At 39.9% G+C, this 21,976-nt stretch overlaps 1 protein-coding gene across 2 annotated transcripts in view; it reads left to right on the forward strand.

Moving 5' to 3' along the window:
• The first annotated feature begins 13,449 nt into the window (after positions 1-13,449).
• RSPO2 (R-spondin 2) overlaps positions 13,450-21,976 on the forward strand; it is a 137,681-nt gene continuing 129,154 nt past the window's right edge. For both annotated transcript variants that reach the window (XM_014061823.2, XM_087703850.1), the window contains exon 1: positions 13,450-13,771. In XM_014061823.2, coding sequence (XP_013917298.1) covers positions 13,678-13,771 — 94 coding nt within the window. In that variant the 5' untranslated portion in view covers positions 13,450-13,677. The remainder of the gene's footprint in view (positions 13,772-21,976) is intronic.

Raw genomic sequence — 21,976 nt, forward strand, 5'->3', positions numbered from 1 at the left:
TTCCATATAGAGGAGCCTGTCTAGGGTGCCAGCAGTGCTTAATGAACAAGCACCAATTTTAATAATTTAATTTTAATAATTTAACAATTTTAATACCAATTTTTCTATCAGCAAAACTTCTATAAAGATTTTGACTGGTAATTTGTAATTTAGTGTTATGACAAAAATGAGGTAAATTTTAGCTCATTAAAGTGTATGCTGTAGATTTCCAAGTCAGTTCCTTCTGTCAGTGTTTGACTGGCTGCATTTATAGTTTCAAATGCACTTCAGAATTACTGTATTTTTTGTTCCATAAGACACCCCACCCCCCCACCCCCAAAGTGGGTGGAAATGTCTGTGCATCTTATGGAGCAAATATGGTGAATAGCAGCTGGGCTGCGGTGGCAGGGTCCTTTTACAATGCTGAGCCCCACCTCTTCTGTCTCTTTTCCGCAGTGCAGAAGTCAATAGGCAGAGCTGGCACATGAGCGGACACCTCTCTGTGGTCCCTTCAGGCTCCGATTCAGAATATATATATTTTTCCCTCCTCTAAACCTAGGTGCGTCTTATGGTCAGGTGCATCTTATGGAACGAAAAATATGGTAGTTCCTTTAGCAAATATAATGTTCAAATGGTAAATATGCAATTAGCAATCTAAAATCCATTACATGGATAGGTGGGTGTTCATGTACACCAACTCAATATACATAGTTCTAGGCTAAACAGTGTCGTCTAGAGATTCTATTAAAACTTCACAAGAACTGAGCCTGACCTAATAGCCCACAACATTAGCGTCTCATTTTTCTATAGTGAAACATGTTAAAAAACTGGAAATTACTGTCATTTTGAACTGTGCAATAAGATAGCTATTTCTAGATGATTGCTTATTATTCAAGATAATCACCTAAGAAGACTTGACAGGATCTCAGCAATGAATAGTAGTAATAAAAGTGGAAGCACAAAATTAACTCTGAGAAAATTAGAAGAACAAATGGTAAGTTTGCATATCCATTCATAAGAAGTGTGAAGATGACCCTCTTTAGGGGGGAAAAAGCTGCTACAGTTTGATTTAAAAAAAGAACATGTAACTTTGATCAATGGCACTATTGAACCAGGTAAGTTCCTGTTTTATTCTTTAGCCAACTTTTTTTTTTCTCCTGGAGAGAAGCAAACAACTCTGAGGAAATCTGGTTATTCTTTTATAAACAGATGTCCACGTAAAGGGAGAACTTTGCAGTATATTTCTTCTATTGAAAAATTCCTAGTTTCTAAAAATATTTAATTAAAAAAATCTGTCTATTCTTTTTAAATAAAGAATTCATAGCATCTCATGATATTTCCTCTTTTTTGATCCATAGTAACATTCAAATTAACCCCAGAAAAACACTGCTTTTCTTCATTTTTATTTTTTTGAAAAATCTTCAGTGGTGTATTGGATCTATATATGGCTCTGAGGTTGAAAATGGATTCTTTTTTCCTTTTGTTAGGATACATAAAAAGATTGGCTCAATATAAGATGTTAATTTGAACCTTTTAATTCATGAATAAAAAGCATTATAATTTTTAATGTGCTTTTGAAGTCTAAACCTCCCACTTTATTTCTAAATATGTTAGATGATAAGACAGCTGTTACGACTACTTAATAGAAACACAATCACAAAACAAGTATGTAACAAACACTTCAGAAATAATAACTGCTATGTTTTCTGGCAGAAAAAAGAATCAGAATCCATATTAGGCAATAGGTTACTGAAGATTTACAAAATAGTTTTTTTAAAAAATAATATCAGGCAGTATGATTAAAATACAAGAGCAAGAAGGGCAATGGAGTAAGGAAGAAAATAATATTAAAGCTGATGTAATAATCTTACATTATCTGTATGATAAAGAGCTAGTTATTAGGCAAATTAAAACTGAAGCAAGAGCTGAAGCTTATAGAGGACAAGAAACAGGCAATTGATACTTCCTGCTTGTCAATAAAAAATTTGGTTGGCTCTTTTTTATCATCTGGATTTAACTATTTGCCTTCAGGAAAGGAAGTAGAATTTTTTTTCATTTATTTATGGTTAAAAGCTATTTCTGCTAATATTTTTGATTATAGAAAAGTTCTTTTAAAAAAAACATCCCTGTGTCTTTGCATGCAACCCATGGGACATTCCATGGTGATTCTTGTATTTTCACGGTATATCTGCCCCCATAGGGTTTGCTCAGTAAAACTTAAGAAGTGGGCAATACAAGGACCTGAACTGAACCGATCATTTCTACTGGACCTTCTTCAGTAATAATCATGCTTCCATACATCTGAAAGATCCATGTTGCTCACCTACCTGTAAACCCCATTCTAGTGAAATGAGGTCTCAAATTATTTTTATCCATTGCAGTTGCAAAACTCGACTATTTATGGCAGTAAAGCAATTTTTAAAAGTATGATAAAAGTAGAAATATGACAATTACATAACTATAGAAAATCTATGTGGTGCTAAGAATTGACAATAAATTATGATGTATCCATAATTAAAACAATATCTACAGGTGTACTAAAAAGGAATCGTGCTCAGAATCCTCGATACCGGAAATGCCAAGTCGATCCCCTCCTGGCATTTGTGTTGAGGAATAACTTTTATAGAGGGAAGATTGTAGGCTGTTGATGCAATTTAAAGAGCTGGCCTAAAAATATTTTATCTTTTGTGCATGAATATGTACACTTCAAATATGCTAACAGTAAGAAAAGTTTCATGACGATAATGCATGTTCATTCCTACATGAAAAACTTGACCAACTGTCTGATACAGTTTTCTATTTACAGAGATTTGTTTATTAACATGGATTATTATTCAGTCATACAAATTTTCCTGACTGCATAACAAGATTCTTTGTATTTTTACACACTGTCCGGATCGATGCTGAAGTACTGGAATAAACTCCAGAGAGATCTCCAGTGGAAGAAAGTAATAGTCCTTTGTGTGAATAAAATATCATTTTGCTTTATGTTGAGTTTAGTTCCATGACTAAAAAAATTGAGCACCTAAGTATTGCATTGCTTTGGACTGGAGGAAGAGGTAAAAATCAATGCATATCCATTTATTATTTAAAATGCTAGCAAAATGTTACTTTGAAATGGATGTTTCCTATAAACAGTACATTAACACTGGATGAGTTTAAATATTGTAAATCATAAGATGCATACACTACAAATGGTTGGCTTAACACAATATACTGAACCATAAATTATAAACCACAAAGCACAGCATGTTAAGCCTAAAATTACGATAGTTACTGCATCTCTAAATTAATCTAGTTAAGTCTGCAAAACTGAATGCATGGAAGAAATTATTTCCAAAGGCAGATCTGATTTAAACTCAGATTTTGAAACCCATGTGCTAAATAAGTAGTGTCTGAATATGGCCAAATGTGGTTTATTTAAATCATGATTAAGCTATGGTTTGATATTTCATGTCTGCTGAAAAGGAAGCTGGTAACTTTAAATCTGCTTTAATGAAGAACTAAACTAGTGACTAAATTCAGAATTACCGAAAAGAGAATTTGAGCAATCTTAAAATGTTTTTCGAACAATGAATAATACATTAGTCAGTGCTCAGTATTGTTAGATGTCTTGCACAGGGAGAAATTCAGCAATCATTGAAATGCCTGACCTCGCTATCAGTGTTCTACTGAGGATTTATTCAGAGCAAAAGCCAAAGTTTTACAAAGCATGAGACGTTTCAGAATAGAGAGTGGAACAGGTGATGAACTTTTAGAGTGAGGGGGAATCCTTGGTGCTTTCTGAAGTGTGTTCACTTGATAACATTGGATTACCCATCTAGGTAGCATCATCAGTGCTAATGATTATAGACTTACATACTTGTTTATAAGCAGTAGCTTGACCAATAGATGACAATATAATTTCCTCTTTGTACTTCCTTGATTAAAGTGTTGTTTTCTTTATGACAAGGCTATACCACAGTTATTGTGGACAGAACATAACATAAAGAAAAAGTGAAAGAATGACTGGAGGACAAAGAAACTTAACATCCCACTAAAAAACTAACCCAATGCAGAAACACTACAACTAGATAAAATCCTCAATCCCCCAACCAAGATAGGTCAAACTACAAGAAAAAAAGGGATAGTGGTAAATGAAAAGCAGTGGGACCATTCTCCCACACGTCTATGGAAGTCTAAAAATTCACAGCCCAATATACAGCTCATGCAATGGTATAATATCCAGGGGCCACAACTTAAAATATAGCAAGAAATCTAGTTTTGGCATCTCATAGAAGAGAGTGAATATTCTATCAATTCTTCACTACAATGATTCCCCTTTGCTTTATCAACAGTGAAAGGTGGGTGACTAAAGAGGAAGAGTTAAAAAGCAGCTACTCTTGAGTTGCATTAGCAGTCTGAGAAAGTCCTTTATGAACTACTTTCTGTGTTCCTTATTCATCCTAAGGGCTTCATAGAATCTAAGCAAAGGCTTCCAATCAACTGTTACCAAAGTGTGCAGTTTATCTGCTAATTCTGCTCAAAGAGTACAGATTTGTACTACATGGAATTTATATGCTAGCTTGGAACTGAAATGTAATGCAGGCTACCAAAACTGTTGCCTGCAGGCTTCTTAATTTTCCTGAAAATAAGAAAGGAGAAGGAAATTAAAACTGCCTTCTTAAGCTAGCTATCAAAGATATATATCATGAAAAAATATACCTAAAATTGCTCTGTGAGAAAAAAATACTTGTGGGGTATTTAGAACAAACATCAACTACAAAAACATTTTTTAAAAGCATTCAGGAAGAGAATCACCATGCATTCAGTGAAGCAACCTTGAAATTCCAGAAAACAGCCAAACAAGGGGGTATCTTGCATATTCAATCAAACACAGGGATGCCGATTTCAATTTATACTGACTGGTAAAAATCAGTCATGACTGATTGTAAAGCAAATCTGAAAATCATTTAAACCAGAAATGCAAAGACTCATCAGATAATTTATACATGTAAAACAACCTGAAAACTTCACACTGCCTACAGTGTTCAGTAAACCCTATCTGTACAAATTCACACTGACCTCAAAATAATGCTAATCTAATGGTCTACATGTCAGGCTAAAAGGATTCTTCTTGCATAGTAGAGTCTAAATGGATGTAATTTATGTTTAATCAAACGTATGATTGAAGAAACCATGACTTAAAATATGAAAATGACTATGAAATATTCTAAATTATTATTACACCCTTAAAATGTAGTGATGATAGATTAGACAGATAGATAGATAGATAGATAGATAGATAGATAGATAGATAGATAGATAGATAGATAGATGATAGATAGATTCTTCTATAAATATATTGACGGGCCATCCAATAACTCGAAATACTTTGTCAGAACATTATGTCCTATCAAAGAACTTATAAAAGTACAGTTAATTCATTTTCCCAGAAACTTATAACAAATGTATTGCAAAGCAAGCCCTCTTTGACACGGACAACTTCCACACTTTAAAATACGTTAGGTAGGTGGTCAGTTTGAACTCTGTGCATAGAAAACAGCTTCTCATATGAATTGACTATACATAATAGGGGTGGAAAACCAAGCTGTGTGGCCCAGATTTCCTCTCTTCCAATTACCTGAAAGTGTGGACAAACATAATATTCGCTAACCCAGGGGTGAGCCAAGCATATGGCCTGATTTACATAATCAATCTGGTTTATACTTTGTTCTAAGGGGTGATTTAAATAATATGATATGATAAATACAGTAATATATATATATATATAAAAGCCAAGTATCACTCATGAAATCGCCAGAACCATAAAGCCTACAAACTTGAAATTTGGCATGTATGTTCCTCTTGGTTTCTAGATGCTCGCTAAGAAAGGATTTTTCGAAATGACCATCAGATGATTAGTATTTCTTATACAGTAATAAACACGCTCTGATGCTAAGGAGTTCTACTCCTTCTCCCTACCTGAAAATAATTCTGTTCCAACTGCTAGTTGTCTCACATTCTGTTACCTCAGTTCAAACTGGAAGAGATAACACTCCTTTACTCAGGAACGGTCTGGGGCTCCTTAGAGCACTAAACGTCGGTACCAGTGGTGGGTTCCTACCGGTTCGGACTGGTTCAGCCAAACCGGTAGTAGCTTGGTGGCCTGGGTCACTGGAACTGGCAGTGTCCCAGGCCTGCCACACCCCTGAACCAGTTCTTTTTTGTTTCTGTGCATGCACAGAGTTGTACTGTGCATGCATGTGTGCAGCAGGCCCCTGAGCAAACCGGCAGTAATCTCTGCCAGAACCCACCCCTGGTTGGTACTTCACCAAAATGTCTACGCCTTCCAACTATGGAACTGCTTCCGGACTCAAGGTGACAGGAGCGATATTCCCGTATGTGTTTCAATCATCAACCATCACTGAATCAACGGATTGAACTGGAGTGAACTGGATTTCTCCTCCATTGCCTGATCACATAGTTTCATCGCGAACCACGGGTCTCCAGCTAGTAATATAAAATAGAAACTGAGGTAGCAAAGTGATTACAGTGCAGTACTGCAGGCTACTTCTGCTGACCGATGGCTGCCTGCAATTTGGCAGTTCAAATCTCACCAGGCTCAAAGTAGACTCAGCCTTCCATCCTTAGGTGGTCGGTAAAATGAAGACCCAAATTGTTGGGGGCAATATACTGACTTTGTAAACTGCTTAGGGAGGGCTGCAAAGCACTGTAAAGCAGTATATAAGTAACTGGTAGTGCTATAATACAACACTACACAATACAATACAATAATATGTATATCATAATAGGCCATAATTGGAAGGAAAGAGAAGCAAAGGACAACCAGCAGCAAAATGCATGGTCTTAGTTACAATGTTGATGGGTAGAAGACCTGAAAGACTAGATTAAAGACAGAACCCCCTGGAGAAAAATCTATTAGTGGTCACTAAGAATCAACACCAACTTGAAGGTACGCATTCATCAATCACTTTGGGTTCAAAGCAGAACAAATCCCCTTATAGCTCAACTGGAAGGTCCTTTCCTCACTTTATTTCCTGTAGATGGATGGACCTCAGCATTCATAGTGGCCAGCCAGCAAGGTTGAGCATCTTCTCTGTGAGAGAGGGACTAGAAATACATTTAGAGATTCATTTGATATACCCATATTTTTTCTGCCATATAAATATTGGTTAAATCACAGTAAACCACAATGTTGTTTATTTGGTTTTGGCTCAGTGCAATCCCCCCCATTCTGGTTCATTATCCAGACCTTTACAGATGTTTGACAAATCATGGATTAACATGATATTTAAATCTAGATTTACAAGAACTTTGCATGAAATTCCCCATTGCAGGCCTGTGCATCTTCTTTTTCCAAAATATAAAAAAATAACTTAATATTTTTTCATCTTTTAAAATCTATGTTAATTGATTACTTCAGTTTTATTATTTTTAGTTTAAATATGCTATTTATTTGAGTGGTTCTAATAATCCCCCACAAGAGATGTACTTTAAAAAAAAATCAGAGATCATCATGGTCCTGTCAGACATTTTTCAGTGTCATAGGTCTTCTGAAAAATAATCATGGTCCTACCCCCACCCCACCCCGCCCCAAAACCAGAAAAGTTACTAAGGAATATCATTAGCTTGGGCAAGATGAAAATTTTCAGTCTTGCTTTTTAAGGATTTTAGGGGAATGAAATTTCCTTAGCCTCTTTTCTGCCTCTCACCCTCCCTTTTCTTTTTAATGGAGTTTTTCAGAGATTTTAAAAATAAAAAGATGATTTGGATACTTAAGCTTCCAAAATATCCTAATATCCAAATATGGTATACTTTTTTACGCTGTTGAGTTTGTGATGGCAGAGCTATTTTTGGTAATGTAAAGATCCATCTTGGGAACTAGAACTTAGAATAACTTTATTGTCACTTTGAATGTACATTAATCGGCATACATTAAAATGAAATTTTGTTGCATACAGCTCTTCAAAGGGTCACCACCTCCAATATGCACTACATAAACATGACAAAATAAATAAATACAAAATTATACATATACACACAGGTATCATATGACACAGGGAAACAACACAGTCTAGTTTGGATGTATACATGCACATGGCGAGAAAAAGGAAACTTGTGAGTTTACCAGACGAATGACACTACTAATAGTATACCTAAATCTTATCTTCCTCTTATTCTGCATTATTACCTTTGTTCTTATTTTCCACCATCCCTCCAATTAAGCATTGCTTAAATAATCACAGCCTTTAACTGACAAGGGTAAAATTCTAACATTACACAGTTTACTGTTATCAGCCATTCTCGTGACAGTAAAATTAGAAATTTAATAAATTCTTAAAGGTAAAGGTTCCCCTCGCACATATATGCTAGTCATTCCTGACTCTTGGGGGCGGTGCTCATCTCCGTTTCAAAGCCGAAGAGCCAAGTTGTCTCCGTGATCATGTGACCGGCATGATTAAACGCTGAAGACGCTCGGAACGCTGTTACCTTCTCACCAAGATCGTCCCTATTTTTTACTTGCATTTTAACATGTTTTTGAACTGCTAGGTTGGCAGGAGCTTGGATAAGTAGCGGGAGCTCACTCCATTACGAGGCACTAGGGATTCGAACTGCCGACCTTTCTGATCGACATGCTCAGTGTCTTAGCCACTGAGCCACCACGTTCCAATAAATTCTTAGGATAAGATAAATTATCAAATTTAGTCCAAATTATATGATGAAATTGAAGGAGCCTAGATACTAGCTGTAAATTCATCATGAACTCTGAACCAATTATTCTGTCTCAGACCAGCCATTCTCATCTGTAGAAGTCAAAATTTATGAAAGACAAAGTTCATAAACGTCTAGAAGAAAGTGAGATATAAATGTAATACATTTTAAAAAGTAGTTTATTGGGACAATTTGTAGAATTGCAAGCAAATCGGTCTCTCCTTCTACAAAAAAATAAAAACAACAATGCTATATTAAGCCAAAATATTTATCTAATCCAGAATGCTATTCCTCAGTAGCTAATCAGAATCTCCTGAGATACCTTTAGGCAGGACAAAACAATTGAGCATCTTTGCTTCACTATCAGCAAGTACTGATATCTGATATTCTATTATTTCTGGGATTATGCAAACTAGATTCGCACCTTGCCAAACCACCATACCATAGCACAATATAAATAGATTTATATTGTATTTGTCCAACTTCCTTTGCAAATTCTCCTGTTTGGTGGACATAGCTGATATTGATCTTATACAGGGGAATTCCACAAGTGCTCCTATCTTGCCTGACATATTTTTCCTTATCTGTCCCAAATTCTTCACTGTCAACATTACATAGGTGATTCTGGATTTGTTGTGCTTTGTTGAATTTGGTCAATCTTTACAAAGCTAAGCAAGATTATACAGGCTAGTCCTCAGATGCAGACTGCCATTTGAAAAGTCAAAGCTAAGTTGAAAGGCTAAGTCTCAAATATTTATTTTTCAAAAGGCAACTGGACTTCCTTTGTTTGAGAAGTGAAACCTCTTCTAGGAAAAAAGAAAGCCCAGTTGCTTTTTGTAAAAGCACATTTGGGACAATGATAATCTGGTTGACTGAGAATCTACAGAGACTACCAGAAGCTAAGCTTTATGTAAGGAAGTCTTCAGTTTCCCTATATATCTGTTATATTTCTATTATGTTCTGCTTCCTCACTTTCCTTCTCAGTTCCAAAATGCCAAATATCCATTTCTTCACCAGGAACATATTCCAGTTCTTTGATCAACTTCATTGCATCTCTTCTTTCCCCACTTTTCCAAAAGCTTGTTGGAAGTTTATTGATTTATTTATAATATTTATTGGCTATCAATCTTACTTGAGGGTAAGCAGAACTGCATCCAGGATTGTTAGGATGGATTTCCCCACATCATTACATTATCAGTAATCTTCCAGTTCTGACTAATTATCAACATCTTACAAAACACACAGCTAACTCTAAAATTAACATGTTATAGGAATGGATACAGGGACACAGAAGCTCAGTGGATAAGTTGTTGAGCTTGTCGATCAGAAGATCGGCAGTTTGGCAGTTCGAATCCCTAGCGCTGCGTAACAGAGTGAGCTCCTGTCCCAGCTTCTGCCAACCAAACAGTTCAAAAACATGTAAAAATGCAAGTAGAAAAATAGGGACCACCTTTGGTGGGAAGGTAACATGACCACGGAGACGTCTTCGAACAGTCCTATCTCTTTGGCTTTGAATGGAGATGAGCATTGCCCCCTAGCGTTGGAATGACTAGCACATATGTGCGAAGGGAACCTTTACTTTTACCTAGGAATAGATAACATGAAAGAAAGAAAAAAGTACTCAGCTGTAATAATTAACGTGACCCGTCAAAAGCGCAGACGGCAAAAGCGCGATCGACAAAATCGCGCCTTTGACATCATCACAGCGCGACGAAAAAGATCGAAAAATTCAAATAAAAATTAATAAAAATTAAATTAAAGCAAGCCGATTCACATAAAGGTTAGGGTTAGGGTTAGGGTTAGGGTTAGGGTTAGGGTTAGGTTAAGGGTTAGGGTTAGCTTTAGAGCGTTAGCGTTAGCGTTAGGGTTAGGATAAGGGTTAGCGTTAGGTTTTTTGTTACTTTAACGGTTAGGTTTAGGGTTAGGTTTAGGGTTAGGTTAAGAGTTAGGTTTAGGGTTAGGTTTAGGGTTAGGTTTGGGGGGCTTAGGGTAAGGTTTTCGCTTTATTTTTACATTTTTCGATCTTTTTCGTCGCGCTGTGATGACGTCACAGCGCGCGTTTGTCGAGCGCGATTTTGTCCTACGCGCTTTTGTGGTGGAACCATAATTAATACAGATTACCTCTTTGAGCTATAAAATATGTATTTTTAAATAAAATATACAAATACGTAAATATATTTGTGGCTTTTATTGATTGTTAAATATGTTTCTGTGAGAGGGGCAACCGTATAAATGTAATACAATAGCAAGCAAAATAGAGCTTCTGCAAACAAGTGCAGTCAGCCTATAATACAAGGTTCCCACTTGTATGACTTTAGCTTTTTGGCTCCTTTTTGGCCATCTAAGGCTACCACAAATGGTAAGAAGAGCTGAAGATGGATCAGGCCTTACATTTTTCTACTTGGGCATCCTGTACCCCAGTAGCTCATAAGTCCAAGCTAGAGAGCCATAAACGCCTTCCAACAACCTTTATTTTAAATGAGCTAACCCTTGGACTGCAAGGCGATCAAACTGGAGATCAGTCCTGACTGCTCTTTAGAAGGCCAGATCCTGAAGTTGAAACTCAAATACTTTGGCCACCTAATGAGAAGGAAGGAGTCACTGGAGAAGAGTCTAATGCTGGAAAAGATTGAGGGCAAAAGAAGAATGGGATGACAGAGAATGAGGTGGCTAGATGAAGTCACCGAAGCAGTAGGCATGAGCTTAAATGGACTCCAGAGGATGGTAGAAGACACGAAGGTCTAGCGGAACATTGTCCATGGGGTTGCGATGGGTTGGACACAACTTCGCAACTAACAACAACAAATAACAGAAGACATATGAAGAATGGTTGCAGGAACTGGGTATGTCTAGGTAAATAGAAAGAAGGACTAGGGGAGACTTGATAGCAGTGTTCTAATATCTCAGGGGTTGCCACAAAGAAGAGGGAGTCAAGCTATTCTCCAAAGCACCTGAGGGTAGAACAAGAAGCAATGGGTGGAAACTAATCAAGGAGAGAAGCATCTTAGAACTGAGGAGAAATTTCCTGACAGTTAGAACAATTAACCAATTTCCATTTGCCTCCAGAAGTTGTGAATGCCCCAACACTGGAAGTCTTTAAGAAGATGTTGGATAGCCATTTGTCTGAAACTGTATAGGCTTTCCTTCCTAGGCAGGGGGTTGGACTAGAAGACCTCCAAGGTCCCTTCTAACTCTGCTATTGTATAGTATTGTATTGTATTACATCAATATGAGAAAGGCAGCATCCATTTATGGCCGACCCAAACCCGAAGAAGTCCACATTTTATTAAAAGGCACCCAGCTCTCTTCCTAAGAGGCCTCCGTGCATCTGGAGAGATGAACTGTGTGGGTCATAGCAACTTAACGCTCCCTGTTCTCACCCATTAGGAATGGCTGGCCATCCATAGCAGTAGCCACGGTTAGCCTGATTCTCCAGGAACGCAGCCAGGCCCTGTTAAAAGCCCTCCGTGCCGGCTACCAAGAGCACAGCCGACGGCGGGTCCGTTCCCTAGTTTTCTCGGCGCCCTCGAGGAAACCTCGCATTCAACGAGTCTGCGCTCTCGAATCTCTGGCGGACGAGTCTTTGGTCCTCCCTGGTCCTTCCACCCTTTGAGCTTCGAGATGTTCCAAGCCGCTGGCGACCCGGGCAGGATCGCCGCCTGCCCCCCACCCCACCCCAGAGGGGCAGGGAGAGCGGCAGTTCCCGGCAGATTCTGGCAACCCTTTCGCCCACCTCCGGCAGAGACCCGGCTCGGAGGCGTTAGGAAGGCGGAGAAGCGGACGGCCTCTCCGCGGGGAGATGCGGTAGAGCACAGCGCCACCTACTTTTCGCCGCCGCAGCAGCAACAGTGGGAGCCCAGCGTGAGCGGCGCTCCAGCCGAGCTCCTATAAGAGAAGGGGGCGCGAAGAACCAGTCTCGCAACTCCGCTTCTCGCCTCACCCCGCGGTATCCGCGCTCCGCTTCTCGCCTCGAGCCGGCCTCCCTTCCTTCGAAGGGGCGCAAGGGAGACCGCGAAGCCCGGCGGCGGCGCCGCCACCACCCCTCTTTTGCCCCACGTGGTTCCCGAGTCGGTTCGGTTCGCCGGGCTTGACCTGAGGCGGCCGGGGTTGCTCCAGCCCGCCGTCCGTCCCGCTCGGGCTAGTGGACGGGGGAGGAAGAGACGCCACCTGGACCGGGGAGGGAGACGCGCCGCTTTGGGGGAGCCTCGCTTCCAAGCCCCGCAGGCGTCTCCTTCGAGCAGCTTTTGCAGGTCCGCTATTTATTCCCAGCGCTTTTTTTCGGACGGGGCGAGCGGCGTGGCGGTTATTCGAGCCCCTCGGAACTTCCCGCCTTATCTTAGCGGGAGAGTCACCTTGATTTAAGCCGACGGGGTGGGGTGGGGGGCTTGTGCCGAGTCCACGTGCAGGGAATTACAGCTGCTTTGGAAGCGCAGGCGGCTTCCCGGGTTTGGGGAGCGCGCGGTCCCTGGCTCCGGCCAGACGGATCAGGGGTCCCGAACCAGACGGCACCGCCGAGGCTAGTTGCCCTACCTGGGGTGTGACTCGCGGGGCTTCTTAGCCGCCTAGTCGGGGCTCCGAGCCTCTCAAAAGGACGCCGGGCAGTCGGATTGGAGGAGGCTCCATCCTAAAGCGCGCTTGTCTCCTCGGAAGTAACCGCGGTTGACTCGTGGGGCCTGGAGTTGCCGTCTTAAAGCAACAAGTCTCGTGTGAATGTTGTCTTCTTAACCTCTCTTGCGCTTCCAGGTCGGGTAGAGATGCTCGGAGTGGGCCGGGCTCGGCGGAGAAGCTCGGGCGGCGTGCGAGTCTGAGCGGCCCCCGGAGTAGTTGCCTGGAGGGCGCCGTCCACCTTTGCGCCTGTCACCCTCGCCGTTTCGAGGGAGGGGAAGGAGGGCGACCCCGTGACTCCCCAGCGCCGCTCTCGGCGGCCGAAGCTCGGCTTTTTTTCCTTTGCCTGGTGAATCCCCAGTTCCCGGAGATCGAAGGATGCAGTTTCGCCTCTTCTCCTTTGCTTTGATCGTCCTCAACTGTATGGATTACAGTCACTGTCAAGGCGGCCGGTTGAGACGCGGCAAGAGAGGTGAGCTACTTCTTCCTCCTGCCCTTCTCCACCTTTTCCCAGTGGGTATCCCTTCCTCTCTTCCTTCCTTCCTTCCTTCCTTCCTTCCTTCCTTCCTTCCTTCCTTCCTTTCCTTTCCTCCCTTTCCTTTCCTTCCTCTTCCTCTCTTCCTTCCTTCCTTCCCTTTCTCTTCCTCCCTTCCTTTCCTTTCCTTTCCTTCCCCTTCCTTCCTTCCTTCCTTCCTTCCTTCCTTCCTTCCTTCCTTCCTTCCTTCCTTCCTTCCATTTCATTTCATTTCATTTCATTTCATTTCATTTCATTTCCCTTCCCCTCCCTCCCTCCCTCCCTTTCTTCCACCGGCTTATCTCCCCTGAGGGAATCCTTTAAACTGGAATAGATAGGCTCTTCTTTTTAAGCTTTGATGTGATTTAAAACGGGCTGAGTGGGAAGTGGACAAGGCTTCTGGAAGTTCCGTTTTCCTCTTTCCTGGAGAAGGAGACCCTTCCCCCTGCTCTTCGAAAGCTTCCACCACAAAAGAGGGAGACCCCCCCACGTAGGTAGAGTTTGTGCAGCACATTCTGCTTGGCTAATATTAACGATACCGAGGATACTGTATGCACCCAGAAAAAGTTAACAACCAACACGTGTTGAGAAAATGTATTCTCTAAATGTCCTTAATTGCTTTTGGTCCATCTGATTTCAATACCGCAGCCCTAATCTCCGGCTCAGGCTGACTCACATACAGTTTGCTCCTGCACAAATGAAGCAAACACTACTAGAGGATATGTGTCAAACAAATAGCCAAGCAGGTGCCATAAAGCCTCTAACTGCCCCCACCAAATTGGAATCCCAGGTAAAGATCTATGCCAACAAAGGAGAATATTTGTAGCTCACAATTGAAACGAGGGAACCTGGGTGCTCTCTGAGCTTGGTTGTTTTCTTGCAGACATTTCATTACCAGAACTAGGTAACGTCATCAGTGCTAGTGTATGATCAACCTCTGCATATGACCTGTTGTAATTCTGGGCATGTAAAATAATTCTTCCCCCATTCCATTTCCCTTTGATGCTTCTCAATTCTTTTGATGAGTGTTGCAAACAGAAAATGTAGAATAATTTCTGAGGCTGGTGGGACTGGTGGAATTATGGAGTAACAAGAGGATTCTAAATAAATTTGCATGGCATTTGCATGACATGAAGGGTAGATCCCCCACAGAGGCAATGGAAGCTCACTGCGGATCATGATGTTGCCCAACCTGTACTTAGTTGTCTAATTCCCAATTTCTGTTGGGAGATCTGACAAAGGACAAAGTCGGTGAGAATCCTGGATTAAAATGTCAAATGTTCTGTGTCTGTGTAACACCTGTAAGCAGTGGAAGGCTTCAGCTATGAAAATACCATTATAGGATACTTTTCTCCATGAAGAGCTAATCTGTGATATTTTGAGAGTGCATTTGCAATATTGAGCATCATTTTGTCTTAATTGTGCTATTAAAAGTAGACCCCAGATATTTTTTAAAGGTCCTATTGATAGTTTGTTTCTGGGTTGTGCAAGCAGAAGGTGGTCAAATTAATATTTGACTTGAGAGTCAAAATCCTGAACAAAGAGAGAGAGCAAATTCCCTGTGGATGGCAGAACTAGTGGCTGTTGCCTATTGCAGATGTTGCAACTGAATGTGATGTATGTAGATTTTTGCACTTTACTTCTCCATTGTATGTACAATTTCCTATTAAACGTTGAAGACTCCAGTCAAACTAGCCAGCTAGTTGGATACAAAATACTATTGATCCTATCTATAAACTAGTAACTAACATCTTCGTCATTTGCTAAATCTATGTTGAATGTGATATTCACTGTTCTGTTGTTCTGCTGCTGGGTTTTTTTAATTGCTGAAGAAATCAGTGCTTTGCTATCCATTATGTCATTTTTCCTTCAGGACTGGCTATCCAGAAGTTTATTACTTTATCATGTCCTACCTCCTTACACTGATTTGGCTCACTTCCCCAAACTATTAGCCTTGTTTTACTAAGCCAGCTGGAGTGAAGGGAATATCTACTAATAATTCGAATAAGTCCTTTATGTCATAGTAATAAGCAGACAATAAAACTGGCAGGCAGCTTCTCCGTAACGTTTCCTTTCACCTTCATCCATGTAGTTGTCTGGAAGTAGTTTTGAACGTACATAGATAACGATGTGCAAGTGGATGTTAAAAGCAGCAATGACATTAGACCACTGCAGAAACAAAATTCCACTTCCCGTTTCTATTTCCTGAAAGAGAAATTAGTATAAAAATCTCATTCTAAAAGAGAAAAGAATGTTGGGCACATTTTCATGGAGTAGATGATGTTTTTGCATGGAATAAATTATAAGTCGATCCAAGCGCATGTGTGAATAGCATGTTTGTGTAGTGCAAGTCTTTCATAGATGCCCTGCAGCTTCCCTGTCAGATCTTGCACTTCAGTTCAACTCCTGGGGTTTTTTTGGGGGGGGGGGGGAAGAAGTTACAAAAACAGCCAGGGAGACTTCAAGTGATGTGTAACAGAAAAGCCACAGTAGCCCCATTTACCAAGTTCCACGCACGAGATAGGTTCAAACACACCAGCAAGATCTCTTGGAAAAGAGTTCTCAAATATTTTAAAACATTGGTTAAAAAAAAACAACCAGAAATTTCTTTTCATGCTGGGGGGGGTGGTTTCTTTTCTTTTTTTAAAAGGCAGATTGTAGTAGTATATCATGTCAAAGTATCTTTGACTAAACATTGCTTTTGTTTCTTGTTTTTTAGGCTCTGAACTGGTATGGCTTAGGAGAAGGAAAGCAAGTGTTGAATTGCTTTATGGGTTTGGGTTTTGTTGTGGACAGATGTGTTAGACTCTCTTAGAGTAGGAAACCTACATCTTTTCACAAGAAAGAAGTCTCAGCGGATACATTGCAAAATGTGACACAGAAAGAATGAGTTTCTTAAAGCTTGCTGTGCCCTTTAAATAATTCACAGTAGTCGTCATAGTGCAGACTATTTTATGATGGGATATGATGGATGCTTAACAAAGTCCTTCTGTCCCAGGACATTCATGTGGGTTATTTATCAACTGCCTTTGAAGACCTGCAGTAATAGCCATATAGACGGCAACGTCTTGCATTTTTTTTTCTTAAGATAGCTGCTACATTGGAATTCTAACCCCATAATTTTCAGATTGACTCAGCAGAAGGAACTGAAAGTACTCTATACTTGAAATACATCAGAAATGGGAGTCTACTACATTTATATTTTTGTGGAATCAAGTTTCAGACAATTCAGTAGACTTATTTCTGTTTAAACACATCCAAGATTAGAGGGTTATTTCTAAGATGATAAAGCCATGATATCGCAGCCCTTTTTATGAGTTCTCCAATTGAGGAGATTATTTGTTGTTGTTGATATTAGACTGTTTGGTCCTCCCTGCTGAAGACTGAAGAAGAGAAATTAGTTCCTTTGCAATATACTAGAGGACATAGCACTCATACACAAAACTTTAATCTCAGCTGAGCACGTGACATTTTCATTTTGTGTGTCACTGGAACTGGAAATTCTGTATTCCAAGGATTTTTGAATTAACATCTCATGTAAAAATGAAGCCAAATGGTTGTTAAATTATTTTCTTCTAAACTTCATTGAAAGAAAATGGTAGTACCTATGAGGTATGAATGTTGCTGTCACAACAGTATATAATAAATAAATTGAAGGTCATTTGCTCATTCTCCTTGATTATTTTTGAGCCTGATAATGTTATGGGTTGATCAGGCCTTTGATGTAATGGCATTTTTTTTAACTTTGATTAAATTTGAGGGCAGATGCCATTTTAAATTGTGGTCAATTCTTTATTAATTCAGTTGTTTACTGCCAAGTTTTGAGCATGGAACTAATTGCTTTGTAGCTATCATGGTTACAAAGCCATGGGCTAGATTAGAGAAGGCATCTAGGAAATATAGCCACAAGGAAGAGCTCATGATCTTAGATCAAGCTATTCTTGATTATTGGATGCTGGATTATTAGTATGAAGTAGAAAAAAAATGTGTCTGGTTAGTTTCTGGGACCTTATATATGAAGTTGTGGTGAGACTGTGTTGTTATTACTTCTGTTTAGATGGCTTGAACAAGGCTTGCATTTGTTCAAATAAATCTTCCTTAGCAGCATACTGGGACATTAGAAATGACATCAGATGACTTAAATCTGTTTTGCTAGAACTACATTACTCAACAGTGGGATGTGTTAAGAGTTCAGTTTAAAACAGATATTCATAGAAGCAAGCTAATCTTACGGCACAATGCCATTGATATGTCAACGAAAAACTGCAGCTGGTGGAACTGGCTGAACATTAGGACTGCAATTCTGTGTGGATCATAATTTTGCTTTCCTTTTTTAGTTCAGCTTATCTTGGGAAAGGTTTGTAGACATTATATATCCAACTTCTTACTTCATAAAGGAAATCTTGATGAAAATATAGTGGACGTATAGTCCAACAATATTGTTCTTTGTTAGGGTATTTTCAAAGCTGGACAGTACAATTTTTCAAACCAGGTTGCTGTATTATTTGACACCAAATATCCCAAACTTGATGTACTCAAGGTTTATTGGAGTGTGACTTCCATCGTCTCTAGCATAGCCAATGAGATGAAAATTTATTTTTATTTATTTATTTGTCAAACATGTACAAGGTAACAGCTATAAGTATGAACATAAACATGAACAAAGGAAGTAGATGCAGAAAAATGGGGACAGTAAATAGAGATGGTAGAAATGCTTTAGAAATGCTTTTTTTCCCGTTCAATTCTTTCCAAACCCAATTCCCAAACTAAAGTTATTCAATCTTTTATTTTATTGCAAATGACAACAATTATATATATATATTCCTTTAATGAGCTGTTCTTAAAAAGAAATCCGTATGTTATATCTTTAATTAAATGTGGAGCTATTGTAGACCTCAGGCTAGACAGCAAGGGGCGATAATAAAAAAAATTCCGCATTTTACAAGCAGGTTTAAGAACCGTGTTTCAAGAAAACTGAAATGAATAGACATCTAACCCATGTTGTGCAAATTATCCCCCTCCTTCCTCCCATCTCACTTGAAAAAAAAAAACCTCCATAAGCTGGTTTTAATTGATGCCATGTTCCCTGGTTGATCTTAGATGAGCAGTTGTGCTTCTGGGATGAAAAACTAATCTAAAAAGCAATTGTATCCAACTGAGCTCCTTGTTGGATGTTTAGCTGTTGGCCAAATAGAATTGGTGTTGACAATTGACTTATCGGGTGTCTCTTTATAGTGTCAGTCTGGGCATTTGTTACATTGAATTATGTTAAAATGTGATGTGTTTAGCTAATTTAAAGAAATGCTCTTGGGGATGTTCAGGGCTAATTTGAGCATATAACTGGAATTGGGTGCAAATGCTAAAATGAAGGAGTAAAGTTTCTATGGGAGAAAAAAAAAGATCCTTTATGCATCCGTGCATACAAACAGATGCCCCATCTGCAAAGAAGGGTGTGCGGAGTGCGTACTGTGAGTTAGATCTACCCTGGCATAACACTGAGTCTTATGTACCATATTTTTCGGAGTATAAGATACACCAAGATTTTGAAGAGGAAAATTTAAAAAAAAGTTTTTGCACTCTGCAGACCTCCCCAAAACAGCCCGTTTTTCATGAAAGTGGGCCTGTTTTTTTTTTTTTTAAAAAAGGGGCATGAATAGCCTTATAGAGTGCTAATGGCCCGTTTTTCACTTATTTCTGCCCTCCCCAGCCCCCAGGAGCACTCTGGAAGCCTCCTAAAGGCTATGCACAGCTATTTCAGTGAAGGGGGTTTGATTTAGGGAGGCAAAAGATACTGTGTTCAGTGTACAAGACGCACCCAGATTTTCTTTTTTGAGGGAAAAAGGTGTGTCTTATACTCCACAAAATACGGTAGATATTCAGATAGTTCATAATGATGTTTTCTAAATGAAATAGCCTTCCTGGCATAGAGTAGCTCCTTGGAGATGTCTCATCCAATTCAGAAGTATATCATTTCTTTTTGAAGTAAGGCTTTTTTTAAAGCATCGGTTTATTTAAAAACACAAAATGTTGGAATATGAATGAACTGGTGTGCATGTGCAAAGCAACTGTTTTTTTAAAAAAAATATTATTCTGAATTGTAAATGGTGGGTTCATGATGTACAGTTTCTGCAAACAATCCTTTTTGCTTGTTCTCTCAGACATATATTAGAGACTTTATTGAACTTGTATGATGTATTAAGATATAGCTATATGGAGGGTTTTTTATGCTTGGCTGCATAACAAGCAAAGATTCCTAGTTCAAGTCTGAATAGAAGGAAGTTATTTGGGGAAGGAGAAATTTATGATAGGGGGGAAAGCATGACTTTCTCATTGCTATTTTAAAACTTGCTAATCCCATCACAGTTTTTCTTCTCAACAGGATTTCAAAACATATTTTTAATTTGTAGAAAAACAGCATGAGAACAACAGGTTAAGTGTTCTCCTGTCTTTTGAAAAGCATCTTTTCTTTTCTTTTTTTTTAAAAGGTAAGACTCTTTTTCATACATTAGGGTAGTGTTCTCCAAATTGGTCAAGGGTTGATGAGACTATCCATTGTTCTCTATTCACTTAACATTTGTTGTTGTGGTTAATGTTTTTTAATGAAAGTAGTATTACATTATGTACAAGCTGCAACTTCATGAATGAAATGGTGGATGAAATGAAGAATTAGCAAAACATGGGTTCCCCTAGATCTTTAACACATTATACTATTTGTAGAATTATCACCAGCTCTTTGGTTTTGGGTGGTGTGCAGTTCTAGCTTGTTAAGGCATGGACTAGAATTGTAGAGATCTTCAGGTGTGGAAGCTCATAGGGTAAATTCAGGCTAGACATACTCTTTTAACCCAGCACACAATTCACAGAGTCGTGGGGGAAAATATGTCACTACCTGGCTCCTAGAGGAAAGTGGAGTTGTAATAAACAAAGACAGGCAGGGAATGTTATATGTTCCTTCTCCTAAGGAGGTCCATCTAGAACAGGGGTCACCAACTTTTTGGATCTCAGGGAACACTGAATTCATAATTTTAAATCCCACGGACCACTAATATGATCTGCCTAATGACCAGCTGGGTGGGCATGGCAAGGTAGTCATGTAACAGGGTGGGCATGGCCAACTTGAGGTCACTCATGTTGAGGGGCACCTTGCCAGCCTCTACTCGCCACTCCTTGCCTGCCCACCCAGGCTCCTTAGGGCCCCAACAGGAGCTAAGCAGCCACCATGAGAAAGAGTTGGTAAAACACTGGCTCAGTTCAAATTGGATGACTGAGAAGTACACTCAGCAGAAGCACCTCACTGAGGACTATGAGGCTTTCCAAGCAGAGGGAAGACCTGCAGGGGTGCAAGGGCAGGTGCCAGCACCTGGAGGATCAGTGGGCTGAGATGTCAGCCACTTCCAGACCATGATGCAGTCCCACTGGAACGAGGCCCTCCAGCTCTTTGCCACCAGCGGCATATTCCTCCTGCCTTTTCCCCAAGCCCCACACCAGGAGGCTGAAGCAGTCTCCAAGTTGGAATTTCTGCCCCTTTCCGACCAGCACAAAAAGACCCAGAAAGGGAAGACTCTCTGCAGCAACACAAACATTCATTGCACGTATCTGGCCCAGGGGCCATAGTTTGAGGACCCCTGATTTAGTGCAATATAAAAAATGTAAATAATTTTTCTGTGGACCACCAAAATTTTCTCACGGACCACCAGTGGTTCCCGGACCACCAGTTGATGACCGCTGATCTAGATCAGGGGTGTCAAACTCACATCGTCATGGTGGCATCACCTGATGTATCACAACTTTTTTCCCCTTTGCTAAACCATGCGTGTGTGATGGATCTGGCCCACAGGCCACAAGTTTGACACCCCTGATCTAGAGGAACCAAAAAGAGAGGCCTTCTCCATAGTAGCTCCTTCCCTGTGGAACATCATCCTCACTGAGAGAAGATTGCCCCTCACTTTGACATTCTTTCCCAAGGCCCTGAAGACATGGTTGTACCAACAGGCCTGGCTACCCCAGAGTGGAATGGAACCTATCAAGTGGCTCATTTCATTGTTGTCGCCAGGAGAGTGGAAGGTTATCACTTTTTAAAATTGACTTTATATTATGCTTTTACTGTCTGCCCGGATTCACTGAGAATGATATGGGTGTCATATAAATTTTCATAAATAAATA

Source organism: Thamnophis sirtalis, unplaced genomic scaffold (genome assembly GCF_051295495.1).
Source record: "Thamnophis sirtalis isolate CommonGarterSnake01/CBP01778 unplaced genomic scaffold, rThaSir2_p1.2 scaffold_2, whole genome shotgun sequence".
Taxonomy (NCBI): domain Eukaryota; kingdom Metazoa; phylum Chordata; class Lepidosauria; order Squamata; family Natricidae; genus Thamnophis; species Thamnophis sirtalis.